Here is a 14591-nt window from a genome sequence, read left to right as displayed (position 1 = left end):
CCGAACCGTGCGGTTTTGTTAAAAAATGACCCAAACTAATCCGAACCAAATGCGGTTTTTTGCGGTTTTGGTTTGATTTGGTTTGGTTTGCGGTTTTCTATTGGGTTGGTTTGGTTTTGAGCACCCCTAACCAAAACCCCCCTAATTTGAGAAAACTCAAAATTTATATTAAAAGAGGATTTTGGAAGACTTAGACAAAATATTCAAATATAATTTTTATTATAGTATTTCAAAAGGTAAATATACATGATAAATATTATTCTATTATTCTAAAAAAAATTCATAAAATGTTAAAAAAAATTCTATATTTTTAAAAAAAAATCAATTTTCAAAGCCCTCACTTTCTCTCCCTTCTAAGCTCCCAAACATGGCCAACATGGCCTCAAGGAATAGCAGATAGATGGCGAAGCATGCATTAGATTAGAATGACTTTTATCATTTCACCGATGACGATAGTTGCACCATTTTTTTCTAATACATTCGAGACTTCTACTTCCTTAGTTCCTTTATGTATCAATCTCTCTTTTAGAATATACTTGCCTTTATAAAAAAAAATACAAACAAGTTTTTAATTTTTAAAAACTAAAAAAAAGAGTATAGAAGAAGTTCCCTTGGTTTTCTTATTTTTGTCGTTAATCAGTTTAATATTCTTAATTAAGAAAAAAAAAAACTTATTTTTATCATGATAGTCAGATGTGTAAATGAAAGGAAAATACTAATTTGAGCTAAATAAACATTCAATGTACTTAAGTTTATTCTAAAATACATATAAATATAAAACTGTGATAGGAAATATCACCTCATTTTCTACTGCTAATCAAAGCCGGGTTCCCTAAAATTTATTCTAAAGCCGGATTCCCTAAAATTTATTCTAAATACTAATATCAGCCATCTAACTTAGTAGTCTCTTACATAGGACTCTTCATGTTGAAGAAGGAATTTCCCAACCCTTTGATACTGGTCCATAATCATAAATCACTTCTCTATGGCAAGACCATACAAGTTTTATAGCCTCAGGTGTTCCAATTCCTGCACCTCTAGGGTCACCAGCAGGTCCAAACCTGCATAATACATTCATTGTTTTTCATAAATTGACACATGAGTATATGTTTTTGGTTCCAAACAACAAATAAATCACTTGAAAGAAATCTACTTACCAATGGTTTTGTGGAGCTCCAGTTGTTCTTGCTCTTAGACCTGCGTAAGTAGTGCCATTTACTGTATTCCCAATCACTTCCTGCAAAACAAAATTTACCCATAAATAATCATGTCGGATATGACAGGAGTCCTACTAACTTCGAGACATATAACATACCAAAATAAATTTGTGTAATAAAGATCTTACTTGTAAGAATAGGGGATCGTTTGAAACTACAGCGGCAGTTAAGTGTGCGTGCATTTTTTCCAAAGCCTCCAACACAATAGGTAGTTGATGGTTTTTGTAGTCAGTAACAACCTGGAAATAAGAAGAAAAAAAAGGTTTTATCTTGTGAAGAAACACTTGCATTATATTTTGATAATAAAGGCTTCAGAATAGCTATATTTTTTCAGGTTCTAAATCTCTCTTTTCACACCTGAAAAGGACCAAATATTTCCTTTGTCACAAGATCATAATTCTTATCCTTCACAATTTCCTCAAGAGGAACATAAACTGCAGTTGGTTTAATAGCACCATAAATTTGTGGAATTGAATGGTCCTCCAAAGGCTGACCACCAAAGAGCAGCTTTGATCCTGGTATCGCAAGTAAATTTTTTGTGTGCTCTAGCAATGCATCAGTTGTAAACTGCAACAATTGAGTAAATACCCATAAGAAATTTAAATGAAGTATAGTTACATAAATAAAGCAGATAAATATTCTGCCAAATTCGAAACTGGAAGAAATGGTTTATAAACAAATTAGTCCAGTTGCGGATGTCAAGGGTTCGTCACTGAGAATGTCAAAAACATAATGCAGAAATCTATATCAGCTAAGACAAACTTTGATTTTGACTCGTCATCAAATCAAATAATAAATAAAGATATATAACTAATTTATCTAACTTATCACAATTACACTAGAATTCTTTCATATAATAAAGTTTAAGAGATATTAGTTGTTTTGGCTTTCAGTACTTTAAAAAGAAGAATTACATAAACTTAATTTAAATGTAAAATACTAAAATACTACATCAATACTTACAGTAAGGACTGGGCCAATTGTCAAGTCTGCTAGCTTTCTTCGCTCAGCAAGTTCTTTCAACTTAGATACCAAGGAAGTCTTGGACCAGTTCTGAACAAAGGAAATTGAAACCCTAGAGTTAGTAAAGACACAGTACATAAGGCATATCAAAGTTACAATTTTACTCTAGTTCTTGAGAACATTCAACCTTGAATAAAGAACAAAACAAAAACCTAGGTGACTAACCTCGTGCATAATTAACAACGATTGTGCTGAGCACTTTTGACCACTGCATGCATATGCATCCTGGTCACATACCCATGCAATGTAATCTTCCTGCAATCAAGAAACAATAGAGAAAATATTATACAACTGAAAACCGAATCAGTGTAATTCTGGAATACACAAAATATTGTAAGAAACCTGATGAACATCAGGGCCCAATATTTTCCAGTCAAACCCAGCATCTTCTAATTTAACACGGCCCTTCAAGTCACCAGCCAACTTCTCTGCCACTCTTGAACTACCAGTGAAAAGGGTCATTCTTGGATTTCCCTGTAAATATAATATCATTTCATGATCAAACATCAATATAAAAGGAACATGTAAGCCACATACAGGTATAGATATATGTTAATTGCAAAACAAAGGAGCTCAAAAGACAATAAGACCCAATAAAATTACAGTATGAGTTGAAAATTGAGATTATCATGAAATAATCATAAAGTAAATTGGTAATATTTCAGCAATATATCAGCTTCTCAGAATCAACGTTTGAATGAGAAAAAAAGTATCAAACAGCCAACCTCTAGCAGCAGCTTGTTCATTGTCTTTCCATCACAATTTATGAAGTCTACATCTTCTGTAGGTAAGCCACAGGAATGAAGAAGGCGCAGCATTTGTTCCATAACAATGCTCACCTACAACAATAGATTGAGTTAATGGTTCAAAACTATACTGCAGAAATGTTTAATTTTTTTAAAGGCTAGTATTATTATTTTCAAAATTCAATAGAAGCAAAGCAAAATAAGAATGCATAATAGCAATAGACACAATGGATTTTAAAACCGAATAAAAAAATCTACCAATTCAGGTACTCTTGCATTGGGGATGCAAAGTCTCCCTCATCCCAAAGAAGACAAACCATTGCATCAAAACTATTTTCACCAAGGTATTAGCAGTCAACATATCATGTAGTCTAGAAGATAGCCAATCCTCTTGTATCAATATTTTATTATAATTTCGTATAAGTCCTCAAATCAAAGCCAAAAGTTACCTTGCTATCGACTTTAAGGACTGGCTTGTTGCCCATATAAAGTGCACCCATTAGTTGAAGGACTGGAATCTCTAGGGGGAAATTAAAAGGAGTAATAATTGCCACCTGCAAAACAAACTTTCACCTATGAGATTACAATACACAAGGGCGGAAAGGTCAACGGCAATAGTGTGTGAAAATATTTAAAGATTCACTTTATAAACTACACAAAGAGACACTCATTGAATAACTACATATATGGCACCGCTACTCTAAACCACATCAGAAACAATTTAACACCAGCCACCCACCCGCTCACACACGTGCGCGCGCAGTCGCACACACACACACACACACACACACACACACACACACACACACACACACACACATTTCTCTTCATAAAACATCAAAGAAAACATTTATGTTATAAAGACTGAGCTCTTGTAAGCAAGAACATCAAAATCAACATGCAATTTTACGCTTCCATCATATGAAACTATCTGAAACCTCTGGAAGTATTTCTTTATCTTTTATTTTTGGGGTACAATCTTTTTTTAATAACCACAAAGGAAATTTTATACTCTGACCAAGGTCATTAATATGTTGTCTTGATATACATATTGAACTGAATTGGCATATCAAACAGTTGTATTATGCCCACCTTAATACTGAATCAGAGCCGCAGAATTATTACTTGTTACAAGGTTTTATTTTGAAAACCTTGCTCTTAAATTTAATTTTTCATTTTTTTTATCTCTTACAGGGTCAAATTAAATATAATAAAAGTGAGCTCAAATCAATTACTTCTGTAAACTAATCTCAACATAGTTGATAATTTTGGAGCAAAGGTATAAGTGATGAGAGAATAACAAAGACTACTATTTCACCCTTCAGAATAGGTTATGGAAATTAAAATTAAAAAAAAAAAACACAATCCTTACCGGACCATATGGCCAACGAAAACCATGACTTTGCTGTCCAAGATGATTTCCAGGTACTGAAAAAGACCTAGCCAGGAAGCGAACCTGCCAAAGATTTGTTGAAATGAATAAATGACAAAGGAGAAATCGACAAAAGAATGATATGAGCTTTATAATTTTACGGGGAAACCTCTCAGAGAATGATAGATTTGTAATTAGGATATTACTCATTTAACAATGGCAAACCTAGTTTTGATGTACCTGATCTCCGCAGAAATTCTCTAGAAACTTTTGTGTCACAAAAACTTCAGAAAAAGCCTGCTGATAACTCTTTGGAGAAACTCTCTGGATTAGCTTTGCAAAGAAATCTGTAACCTGAGGGTCATGCAGAATAAATTATGAACAGTTCCAGTGAAATAAGAGAAAAACATGGATAATAAATAGCTCCTAGGTCCTATTGTAAACAGACTTCATAATATCTTATCTTATAAAGCTTAATAAACTAATATGCAAACAATATATATTTGGTTAGAAATACCTTAGGGAGTGATAGCATGTGAGCTGCCTTAGTAGTTATGTCTCCATACAAAAGATATCTGCACAGCATTTGTTTTAAAAAAAAAACTTAGACTTCAAAAAGATGGTCAAAATAAAAATGTGAGAATTCATTTTATACTATACTCTAAATAATATAATACATGTTACTATAAGTGTCTGAATCGGTTGCATTCATTAAGTGAAAATGACATTTGCGACAGTTTGAAGTTTCTTTATTCATATTTTTATCTTAGGAAGCTAAAGAATACATGGTCCCAGGTATTTTAGTTACTCCTCTTAGCAGAAGTCTAAAACTAACTAGGTCTAGAAGTTCATCCTGTAATCTCATTTGTTTAGTCCAATGACACTTTGCAAACCAACCATCCGAAGATCAACTCATTTCCATTTCAAAATAGTATAACTATAAAAATAAATGTTGTATTGTTCTCTGTCCAAAAAATACAAAAAAAAAAAAAAAACTTGGGGATAGTCTATATCCACCCATGAATACTTCAGAAAAAGAACCTGTTTGGACAACAGTCTTGTATAATAGACAACATAAGGGACAGAAGGATAATTTGCACATACCTCTCTGGTGCCTTAAAGGGATTGTGTAAACCATGTTTGGGACAGCTGGACAAGCTTTCCACAAAGGGCTGATAAGTCAAACAAATGGAAAATTTTAGTCAACACCTCAATCGTATATCAACTAATGAATTCCAATCAGCTTATCTATTGCCTTCAAATTGAAATTTGTGTTTGTTCTCTTTATTTTTTTATAAAATACTGAGAAACCTGTCTCACGCAGAGGTTTAAGCTCTAAACTTGAACCTCTTAAGCAATAGGGGTCGAGTGGTGACCGATAAGGCAATGCCTCAGCCAGTGAGTATTTCATAGTTTGAAGAGTAGTGAAGAAATAAAAGGATAAATCCTTGAATATATCACGTTAAGTTTTCACTTAACAGCAGTCTTTTCTGGGCACAACAAAAGAACTATAGTTCAAGGAAATGAACCTGAATGCCTGATTCCTCAACTTCAGCAACTTTAATAAATGGCTCTCCATTTAAAGGATCCAGAATTGTATTCCAGTTTGATGATCTAATCCATTTACCCTGCACTGAGAGAAGACAACAAATATACTCAGAGTGACGGTCGTCATAGCGTTGCACAAGAAGTTTGATTGAAGCAAATTAGAAGAAAAAATAAACTAAATCAACACTCAGAACCATCCAGATTTTGATGAATAAAAGCAATAAAAGCAATTATATAACATTGTCTTTTTATAAACTTAAAATTTAGCAAACTACTGGTTTGACACCTTGAAGACAGAATCACAGAAAAACATAAATGAAAAAATGAATCAAGCAAATTTATTGACGTTCACCCTTCTCAATCATTATTCATCAAAATCATTCAATGTATTATGAAATTGTCAAGAAAATTTGCGAACAAAAAGAACAACGGCCACAGTGCATACCCAAGTTCAAAACTTCAGCAGGCTTTGCACCAGATATCTCCTCTGCCTCTACTGTGGCGGGAATTGGTAATGAATGGACACACCTGCAAGTTATTATAAAAAATCATTTAGCAGTCAAAAATCATATTCCGTGCATGTTCAGATTGGTAGTGAATTTGACAAAATCATATTAGTGCATGTTCAGATTGGTGGTGAATTTGACAAAATCACAACGGATCAAAAATTCAATTGTTTTTAACGGATAAAACCAGTGACTATTTCATGCAAATTCAGATCGCAGTATTATAAAATATTCAGCATAAATTGAACAAGTTCAGATCTCTGTTAAACGAAGATTATTAAAATAATAGAAAGAAAAAAAAGAATAAAATACCGAGAAGAATTGAAAGCAGCAACAGCATTGTGTTTGGTAAGAGAAGAAACCCTAGCGGCTCTGGTAAGGAAAAGGTTCATCATGGTGTTGCAGACGTAGTGTTTGTAAAAAAACCCTTATGACACTGAATTACTCCTTATAAGGTGAGTGAGAGTCGAAAAACTAAAAAGAGAATACATCCAATTAGTGCCTATTTATTCGTCCAATCAGAGGATTTCGCAAATCAAAATCAGAAACGTGGCGATCCGTTGCATCGGGGTGATAGTTTCGTATCAATCTGAAATTGAACGCGATAAGTGTTGGATTTCGGGAAAAATCTACTAGAACATGTGATCCACGTATCTATGAGTCAGTTGGCTGACTACAAAACAAATAAAGACGTATGGGTTTTCCATTCGATACATAACACGTGCACATTCTCGTTCTGACTCATCACTACACCATCTGATATTTGTTTTTTTTTTTAAATAATCAATATCCTTGATGCGCTTTTTAAGTAATTAAAATAATAAATTTTATTAAAAATACTTGAATTCAAAACATTAAAAATGTATGAGCTTAAAGGTAGTGCATAACTTGTCGGATCGCACTGCCCTTGTGTTGGCGACGCATCATTCAAATTTCTGTCCTATCAACTTTCGATGGTAGGATAGTGGTCTACCATGGTGGTGACGGGTGACGGAGAATTAGGGTTCGATTTCGGAGAGGGAGCTTGAGAAACGGCTACCAGGCAGCGGGCGCGCAAATTACCCAATCCTAACACGTAAAATTCTTTACACAGTCAGTGCATCACAACCCTTGAAAATAAATACTTTAAATGTTATTTAAAGAAAAAGTCAAACATTTATAAAAGTTAAGGGTTTGGATTTCACTGACAGTTAAAACTGCTTTACACTGTCGGTGTATTTCCATTAAATCCAAAATGTATTAGAAATTGAAATATTAATTTTTATAAAAAATTTATTTTTTATTTAATATATTTAAAAAATATTCTAAAGATATTGATTTTTTTAATATTAAAATATTGAACAAATAAATACTGTATTTTATTTACAGGAAAAAATTGACTTTTTAATTTCATTTAATAATTAATATATTAAGTTTATTATATAAAATATATTTTAAAATATAAATTCATTTTGATAAAATATATTTAAATATATTTGTAATTTTAAAATGAGTTTTTCAATTGTAAAATAACAATAATTATATAAATTAAATTGAATTGATTAATGTAAGTGGCTCATAAATTAAAATATTTTGTTATTTAAAAATTTGAAATAAATGTATAATATTCAAAAAAATTATTTAACGTCAATAATAAAAATAATTTTTTTGTCTCTCAAATAAAAACAATTGTTAATTAAAATAAAATAGGTCATAAGCCCGTGAGATAGAAATTAAATTTTGTGATAAAATAAATTATTTATTTTATTAAAATTATAGAGCATACTAATTAATATTTTTAGCGATAATAAATAAATAAAATTAAATCAATATACCATAAAAACTAAAATAAAATAGTATATATTTTAATTCAAAACATATTATTTGTTTATTGAAAATCTCAATATTATTTGATAATCTTTCTTAGTCAAACATACTAAATAGCATATATTTATAATATATTTGAACATATTGAATAAATGGTATAAATTCAAAAGATATATCTTAATAAAAATATATATTAAGTTTATAAAAGTAGGATATATGTTATTTTCATTTTTAAAAACTGAATATATTATATATTATTAAAAAGTATATATATATTTAATATCATAAAAAATAGAATATATTTTATTTTCATTAAAAACAATATAAATTAATATATTATATGTTCATTCAGAATAGTATATTATATGTTTCTTAATATATTATATTGTATTTTTACTTAAAATAACGTAACATGTTTATTATTTTTAATTATTATTCAAGTCATTTTATATTTTTATTTATATTATAACATATATTAAAAATAATGTTAAGAAAATGTAATTAACAACATATTATATTATATCCTGTTTTTTAAAAAATATAATAATAATTTTCCTTTTGCAATGTGTGTTTTAAATTAAATTTATTAGTTATAAGTTAATGCAGATGAAAAGAAACGTTAAAAAAATTATCACATAAATGAGTTTTTTTTTTTTTTTTTGTGTTTTATGTTTAAAATTAGAAAAGAAAATATTTTGAACTTCTTACATGAATATATGATCAATAAAAGAGAATATCTCGTTACACCTCTTGATACTCAATCATCTGGCGAAATTTCATTTATGCCCCCTGCTTCTGTAGATACACATCCGGAAGTACTTTTTTTCAAACAATTTGTTTCTTTTCGGAGGTGGAGGTACAATTACGAAACCGTTAAAAAACATAGTAAATGTTGGGAAAAATCACATTTTTTCAGTTTAGCAATTCTTTTGTATGTACATCTACGAAATATGTTAAAAAATATTAAAAAGGACAACGTCAGCTTCCGTTAGTTCAAATAGACGGTAGGGACCAAAAATGTGGATGGAAAATTTTAAGAGGACCATTATTTGAAGGAAATTTTTATAGGGACTAAAAGTGAATAATAAATTATTTACCGGGACCCTTAACATATTTAACCCTATAAAAAATTGTCCTTAAATGTTTGGGAAAATATCTTAATGAACGACAACGACTTTATATCCTTTTATTCATTTTTAAACATCCTAAATTTTTTGTCGTGAATCTTGTTGTGAATTACGACAAAATTCAATATCAAATGACAAAGAATATTAGCAACCAAAATAAATGGTCTACAGTAATAATAATCCGTACACAAATAATATAACAGAATAAGACAAGAAAAAAGATGAATGTTTGTTTACCCAGTTCGATCAAACGATCTACTCTAGGGGAGAGAGCGGTTCCCCAGTTTACTATACTCAGAAAGTTGTTACAAAAGATTATAGATGATTTACAAGAAAATAGTCTTCAAAATTTCCAAAGAGCAACCCATATTTTCTACCCAACTGTTTCCCAAGCTCTCCAACTCTCAATATAAGAATCACTCAAACCTAATTCCCAATAACCTTATATAACCCCTTCCAAAACACTTGCCTTTCTAAGGTTCCCCTTGAGAATAGCCAAAATCCTATGATATGCCTTTAAACCCTTGCTCTCCCTTATTGGTGTAAACTCTAAGATTGTCACACCTGCAAGCATATAAAAGATACATATTTATAATAGCAAATACCCAACAAACAAAGCACAAAATCACAATCCAATCACCCATGGATCCATGGACTGAGGCAAAAAATCCTGAAAACCCAAAAGCATTATTCACCGTACGAACATCCATATTCACCATACAAACAACACTATTTATCCATACAAACTGCACTATTCATCAGTGCGAACGACACTATTCATAAACCTATTTTTTTCTCGACTTTTTGTTTGACTTTCTAACTCTTATGATTTTCGCGATAAATGCAATCTCTAAAATATGTTTTCCTTCTCTTAATCAATAAAGGTTTTAAGGCACATTTACAATAATATCCACCTTGACTTTAAACCGTGTTGATACCAATTTTACATTCAACAACATTGTTGCTATCTACCAATTTGAAACTCTAATCAATAACCTTGATCAAATTCAAGCAACCTTTGAATCTTGATCTCGTCACTTGCATATGCTTGTTTCAAATTTCCCTTTTCTGCCAAGGCAATTTAACAAGCCTACAAGTATGATTTTTCAACTATCTTTGACTCCACCTATTTTCGAATGCCTCCCTGAAGATTTTTCTTCTTTAATTTTGCAGTCCTTCTGTCACATTAAAAACATAATATTCAAGGCTACATTAAGTGTTTCTTTGAGATGTTACAATAACCATCCTTACCTTACCATGAGTCAAATGATAATTAGAGATCTCTGTAACCGTTCCCTCACTACTGCTAGCACCCATAGTAAGAAACTCCATCTCAAACTGTGTTTTCTCCATTATAGTTTCTCCCAGGTTTCTCCCTTGGTTTTCACTATTCTCCCTCTAAAAAAATTCTCTACCAACCAAGTAAGATGTTTTAACCTCAGCTCTTCCCCCAAAACTCAACAACAACTCAGTGATAATATGCATTTTTATCGCTTGATTTTTGCAAAATTTATTATACTCTGAAACTTTCTCAAGGCATTCATAACGCCTTAAAATCTTCAATCTTCAATCTTTCGACTTTGAAAATTCTTTGGATCTCAATAGTATATTCCTTACCATAAAAAAGAGCATCCTTAAAGTGCTAAATAGATCTAGGTAATAAACTCAATAGGAGAAAAGCCTTTTCCTAATCATCAATCTTCACTTCAATATTCTTAAGATCATCAATAATCTTGTGAAATACTGTAATCTGCTCAACTATGGATTTATGTTCCATCATTCAGAATGAATAAAGTTGTTGTTTCAGACACAACCTGTGAGCCAAAGATTTAGTCATATACAATGATTCCAAGTTTTGCACACATAGCAACTGCAGTTTACTCCCTGGAGATTTCTCTTAGAACTTTATCCCCGAGGCACAATATAATGGCACTTCTGGCCTTATCCACCATCTCGGTCTTCTGTACCTGTGTAAGACCTGCAGGCATCAATGATTCACTCTTCAAAGTATCAACACACTTCTCTTGACTTAAAATTGCTTGTATCTTAATTTTCCACAACCCGAAGTCATTGTTACTAGAAAATTTCTCAATCTCCCATCTAACCATGGTACTCACTTTTAAACAATACCTCTTTGCTTCATGCTCACCGCACCACTTATTGTGAATCTTGTTGTGAATTATGATAAAACTCAATATCAATTTATGAGACAAAGAATAGTACCAACCAAAATAAATGGTCTACAATAATAATCTATACACAGATAATATAACAAAATAAGGAGAGAAAAAAGACGAAGATTTGTTTACCCAGATCGATCAAACGATCTACTCTAGGGGAGAGAGCAGTTTTCCAAATCACCATACTCATAAAGTTGTTACAAAATATTACAATCGAGTTACAAGAAAATAACCTTTAAAATTTCCAAAGAGCAAACCCGATTTTATACCCAAGTGTTTCCCAACCTCTCTAACTCTCAATATAAGAATCACTCAAACCAAATTCTCAAAAACCTTAGATAACCCCAAAGGTTTCCAAAACCCTTGCCTTTCTAAGGTTTTCCTTAAGAATAGCCAAAATTCTATGCTATGCCTTTAAACCCTTGCTCTCCCTTGTTGGTGTAACCTCTAAGATTGTCACACCTGCAAGCATATAATAGATACATATTTATAATAGCAAATATCCAACAAATAATGCCCAAAATTATAATCCAATCACACATGGATCCATGGACCGAATCGAAAAAGCCCGGAAACCCGAAAGCACTATTCACTGTACGGACATCACTAGTTATCCGTGCATACTGCACTATTTATCCATGCGGACGACGCTATTCACCGATCATTTTTTCCCTGACTTTTCGTCTGACTTTCTAAGACTTCCGATTTTCGTGATAAATGCAATCTCCAAAATATGTTTTCCTTCTCTTAATCAATAAAGGTTTTAAGGCACATTTACAACAAATTTATTTTGAGGTTTTCCAATCGTTTGACACTTTAATTTTGGTCCAAGAAATTTTTCTTTTTGTGTTAACCTCTAGCCAATAAATAGAGGATCTTCTCTTCATATTTTCACATTCAAAATCGTGAGCATTCTATCTCACACCTCACAATCTCTCTCTAAAACTATTTTTCAAATTTTCTCTCACTTATTTTTAGTTGAAGCGCTTCAAGAAATTGTTTGTATTTTGAAAGGGCATTGTTGTAAATTAAGTAAGGAATATTTTATCTTAGCTGAACAATTTATCCATAAGGGATTAGGTATTTGGGTTAAAAGCTAAATCCATTAAATGCTTTGGTTTGAGAATTTAGATTCTAAGTCGTCGTTTAGATTCGTATGCTAAGCCTGGTTAAAAGCTTATTTTGGTTCGGTGTTAGTCCGGTTCAAAATATTAACTTGTATTATGGCTATCTTGGTAAAAAAACCTCGGTTCTGCTCGTAAGCCCATCACAATCAAAAGCTTTCTTTGGTTCGAGATAAGTCTGGTTCAAAATCTAAGTGCTTCGTGGTCAGCCTGTGGAAAAGCTCACCTTAGTTCGAGATAAGCTTGTGGAAAATCTTGGTTTAGTTTGGGGACCGACCACTTCAAGTTGTTGTTTGGAAAGAACACTAACTGCTTCAATTTACTGTTTGGAAGAAAGACTAACCGCTACTTTCTAAAGTTTACTGTTTAGTTGGAAGTTAGACAAAAATATCATTTTCCTTGTACAAGGGGGTTTGAGAGTTTAAACTATTATAATTTCGTAAGAATTATTAGATATTCTCAATATCAAATCTTTGAGAGAAAGTTAAGTCATTTCATTTCGATCGAACCACTATATTTTTTGGTATTACTTCTCCTACTCTTAATTCTTTACTTTTCTACTTATTTATCTTTTCGCCGCTAATTTTTTAAAACATTTTCAAATTGGTTTTAAAACATTTTCAAATTGGTTTTAAAATTTGAAAATGATTGTCAAAGTTTTTCAAACTAGCATTTTTTTTGAAACACATAAGTCACCCAATTCTTCTTCTATCACAATCACACCCCTTTTCTGTTATCTCTCAGAGACATTCTTCTCCACACTTACACGCCATAATTTCTACTATTTGCAAACATCTCTTGTAATCTTATTTCCTAGCAAAACCATAGTATAAAAGAAAAAGAAATACAATTAATTTTTCATCAAATCTGCTCAAGGTTTGTAGATCTATAAAAGTGTTAATATGTGATTCAAATATAAAGAAGTCAAATATCCACTATGATGAGATATGGTTGAAATGAGACACTTTTTTATGTTTTATTTTTTTGTACAAGCTAAAGTTTAATATTTCTAAAAAAAATTGTTGAGATTATACGTATATTGTTGGGCTTTATGATATTTATCAATGGTGAAACTTATAAAATTTTGTGTTTAGTAGCTGAGATCTATCTACTGTAAGTTTGGATTTTTTTTGGTTTACTTTGACCCGTTTCAAACCACCTATCTAACCCACATTTCGTCCAATTCGTCGCCGTCTTAACTGAGGATTGTGATGGTCGAAAATGAATTCGTTTTAACCATCCACAATTGTCCTTAGAAAACTTTACATCTTAGTCAACACTAACTTACACAACATTATAATTAGCTAACTCATAATGTCACAAAATTGCCAATAAATAAGTCTATCCAAACATGTCATAATTAGCCAACTCATAATATTTAATATCAAAGTTTAAATGTTAATCTAAATTATTATCACTTACTCTCTAATCTCTCGCAACATTTACATAAAAATTTGACAGTGCTAACATTTTTATTTATTTAAATGATTATAATATGTGTATATATCTATACCTACATACTAAATCTGTAGTAGTAATCAATTAAACTTCTACGCCTTATCATAAATCCGTAGATAAAAGATATCTATACCATCGGAATTTTTATATATGATCTCTATACCCACAGATACCAATTGTCAGTAGTAATTACTTAATAAAAAAACTATTTAGTACCATCACCTAGTCAATGAACTTGGGAGTAGGTTATCTTTGGTGTAGCTGAAAATACATGATGAAGGTTATTCAGAAGAGAGTAGAGCTCATGAGAGGATGTATTTGTGTGATATGGGAGATGATTTGCACGAGGAGAAATTGCAAATTGTGGCAGTTAAAACCGCCATTTTAAAACGTTTCGTCAATTTCGGCGGTTCCGGCGGTTCCAACAGCCTTAATAGAACTTTAAAACCGCCGTAATAAAGAACAAAAAAACAATTGAAAATTG

General features: G+C 31.4%; 1 protein-coding gene across 1 annotated transcript; it reads right to left on the bottom strand.

Annotated features, from left to right (window-relative positions):
• Positions 1–698: 698 nt before the first annotated feature.
• On the bottom strand, positions 699–7048 carry LOC131635515 (delta-1-pyrroline-5-carboxylate dehydrogenase 12A1, mitochondrial). Its single transcript, XM_058906143.1, has 16 exons — positions 6725–7048; positions 6352–6434; positions 5888–5991; positions 5463–5530; positions 4876–4933; positions 4599–4712; positions 4359–4442; positions 3436–3540; positions 2966–3079; positions 2583–2714; positions 2406–2495; positions 2181–2270; positions 1575–1784; positions 1346–1456; positions 1158–1237; positions 699–1061 (listed from the first exon to the last, which is right to left on the bottom strand). Exons 1-16 carry the CDS (start codon positions 6805–6807, stop codon positions 923–925), a joined length of 1665 nt encoding a protein of 554 aa, XP_058762126.1. The 5' UTR covers positions 6808–7048; the 3' UTR covers positions 699–922.
• Positions 7049–14591: the final 7543 nt, after the last annotated feature.

This window comes from Vicia villosa, linkage group LG1 (genome assembly GCF_029867415.1).
Source record: "Vicia villosa cultivar HV-30 ecotype Madison, WI linkage group LG1, Vvil1.0, whole genome shotgun sequence".
NCBI classification, from domain to species: Eukaryota; Viridiplantae; Streptophyta; class Magnoliopsida; order Fabales; family Fabaceae; genus Vicia; species Vicia villosa.
Note: the sequence above shows the minus strand (reverse complement) of the source record. Positions and strands in the feature narration are given on the sequence as shown.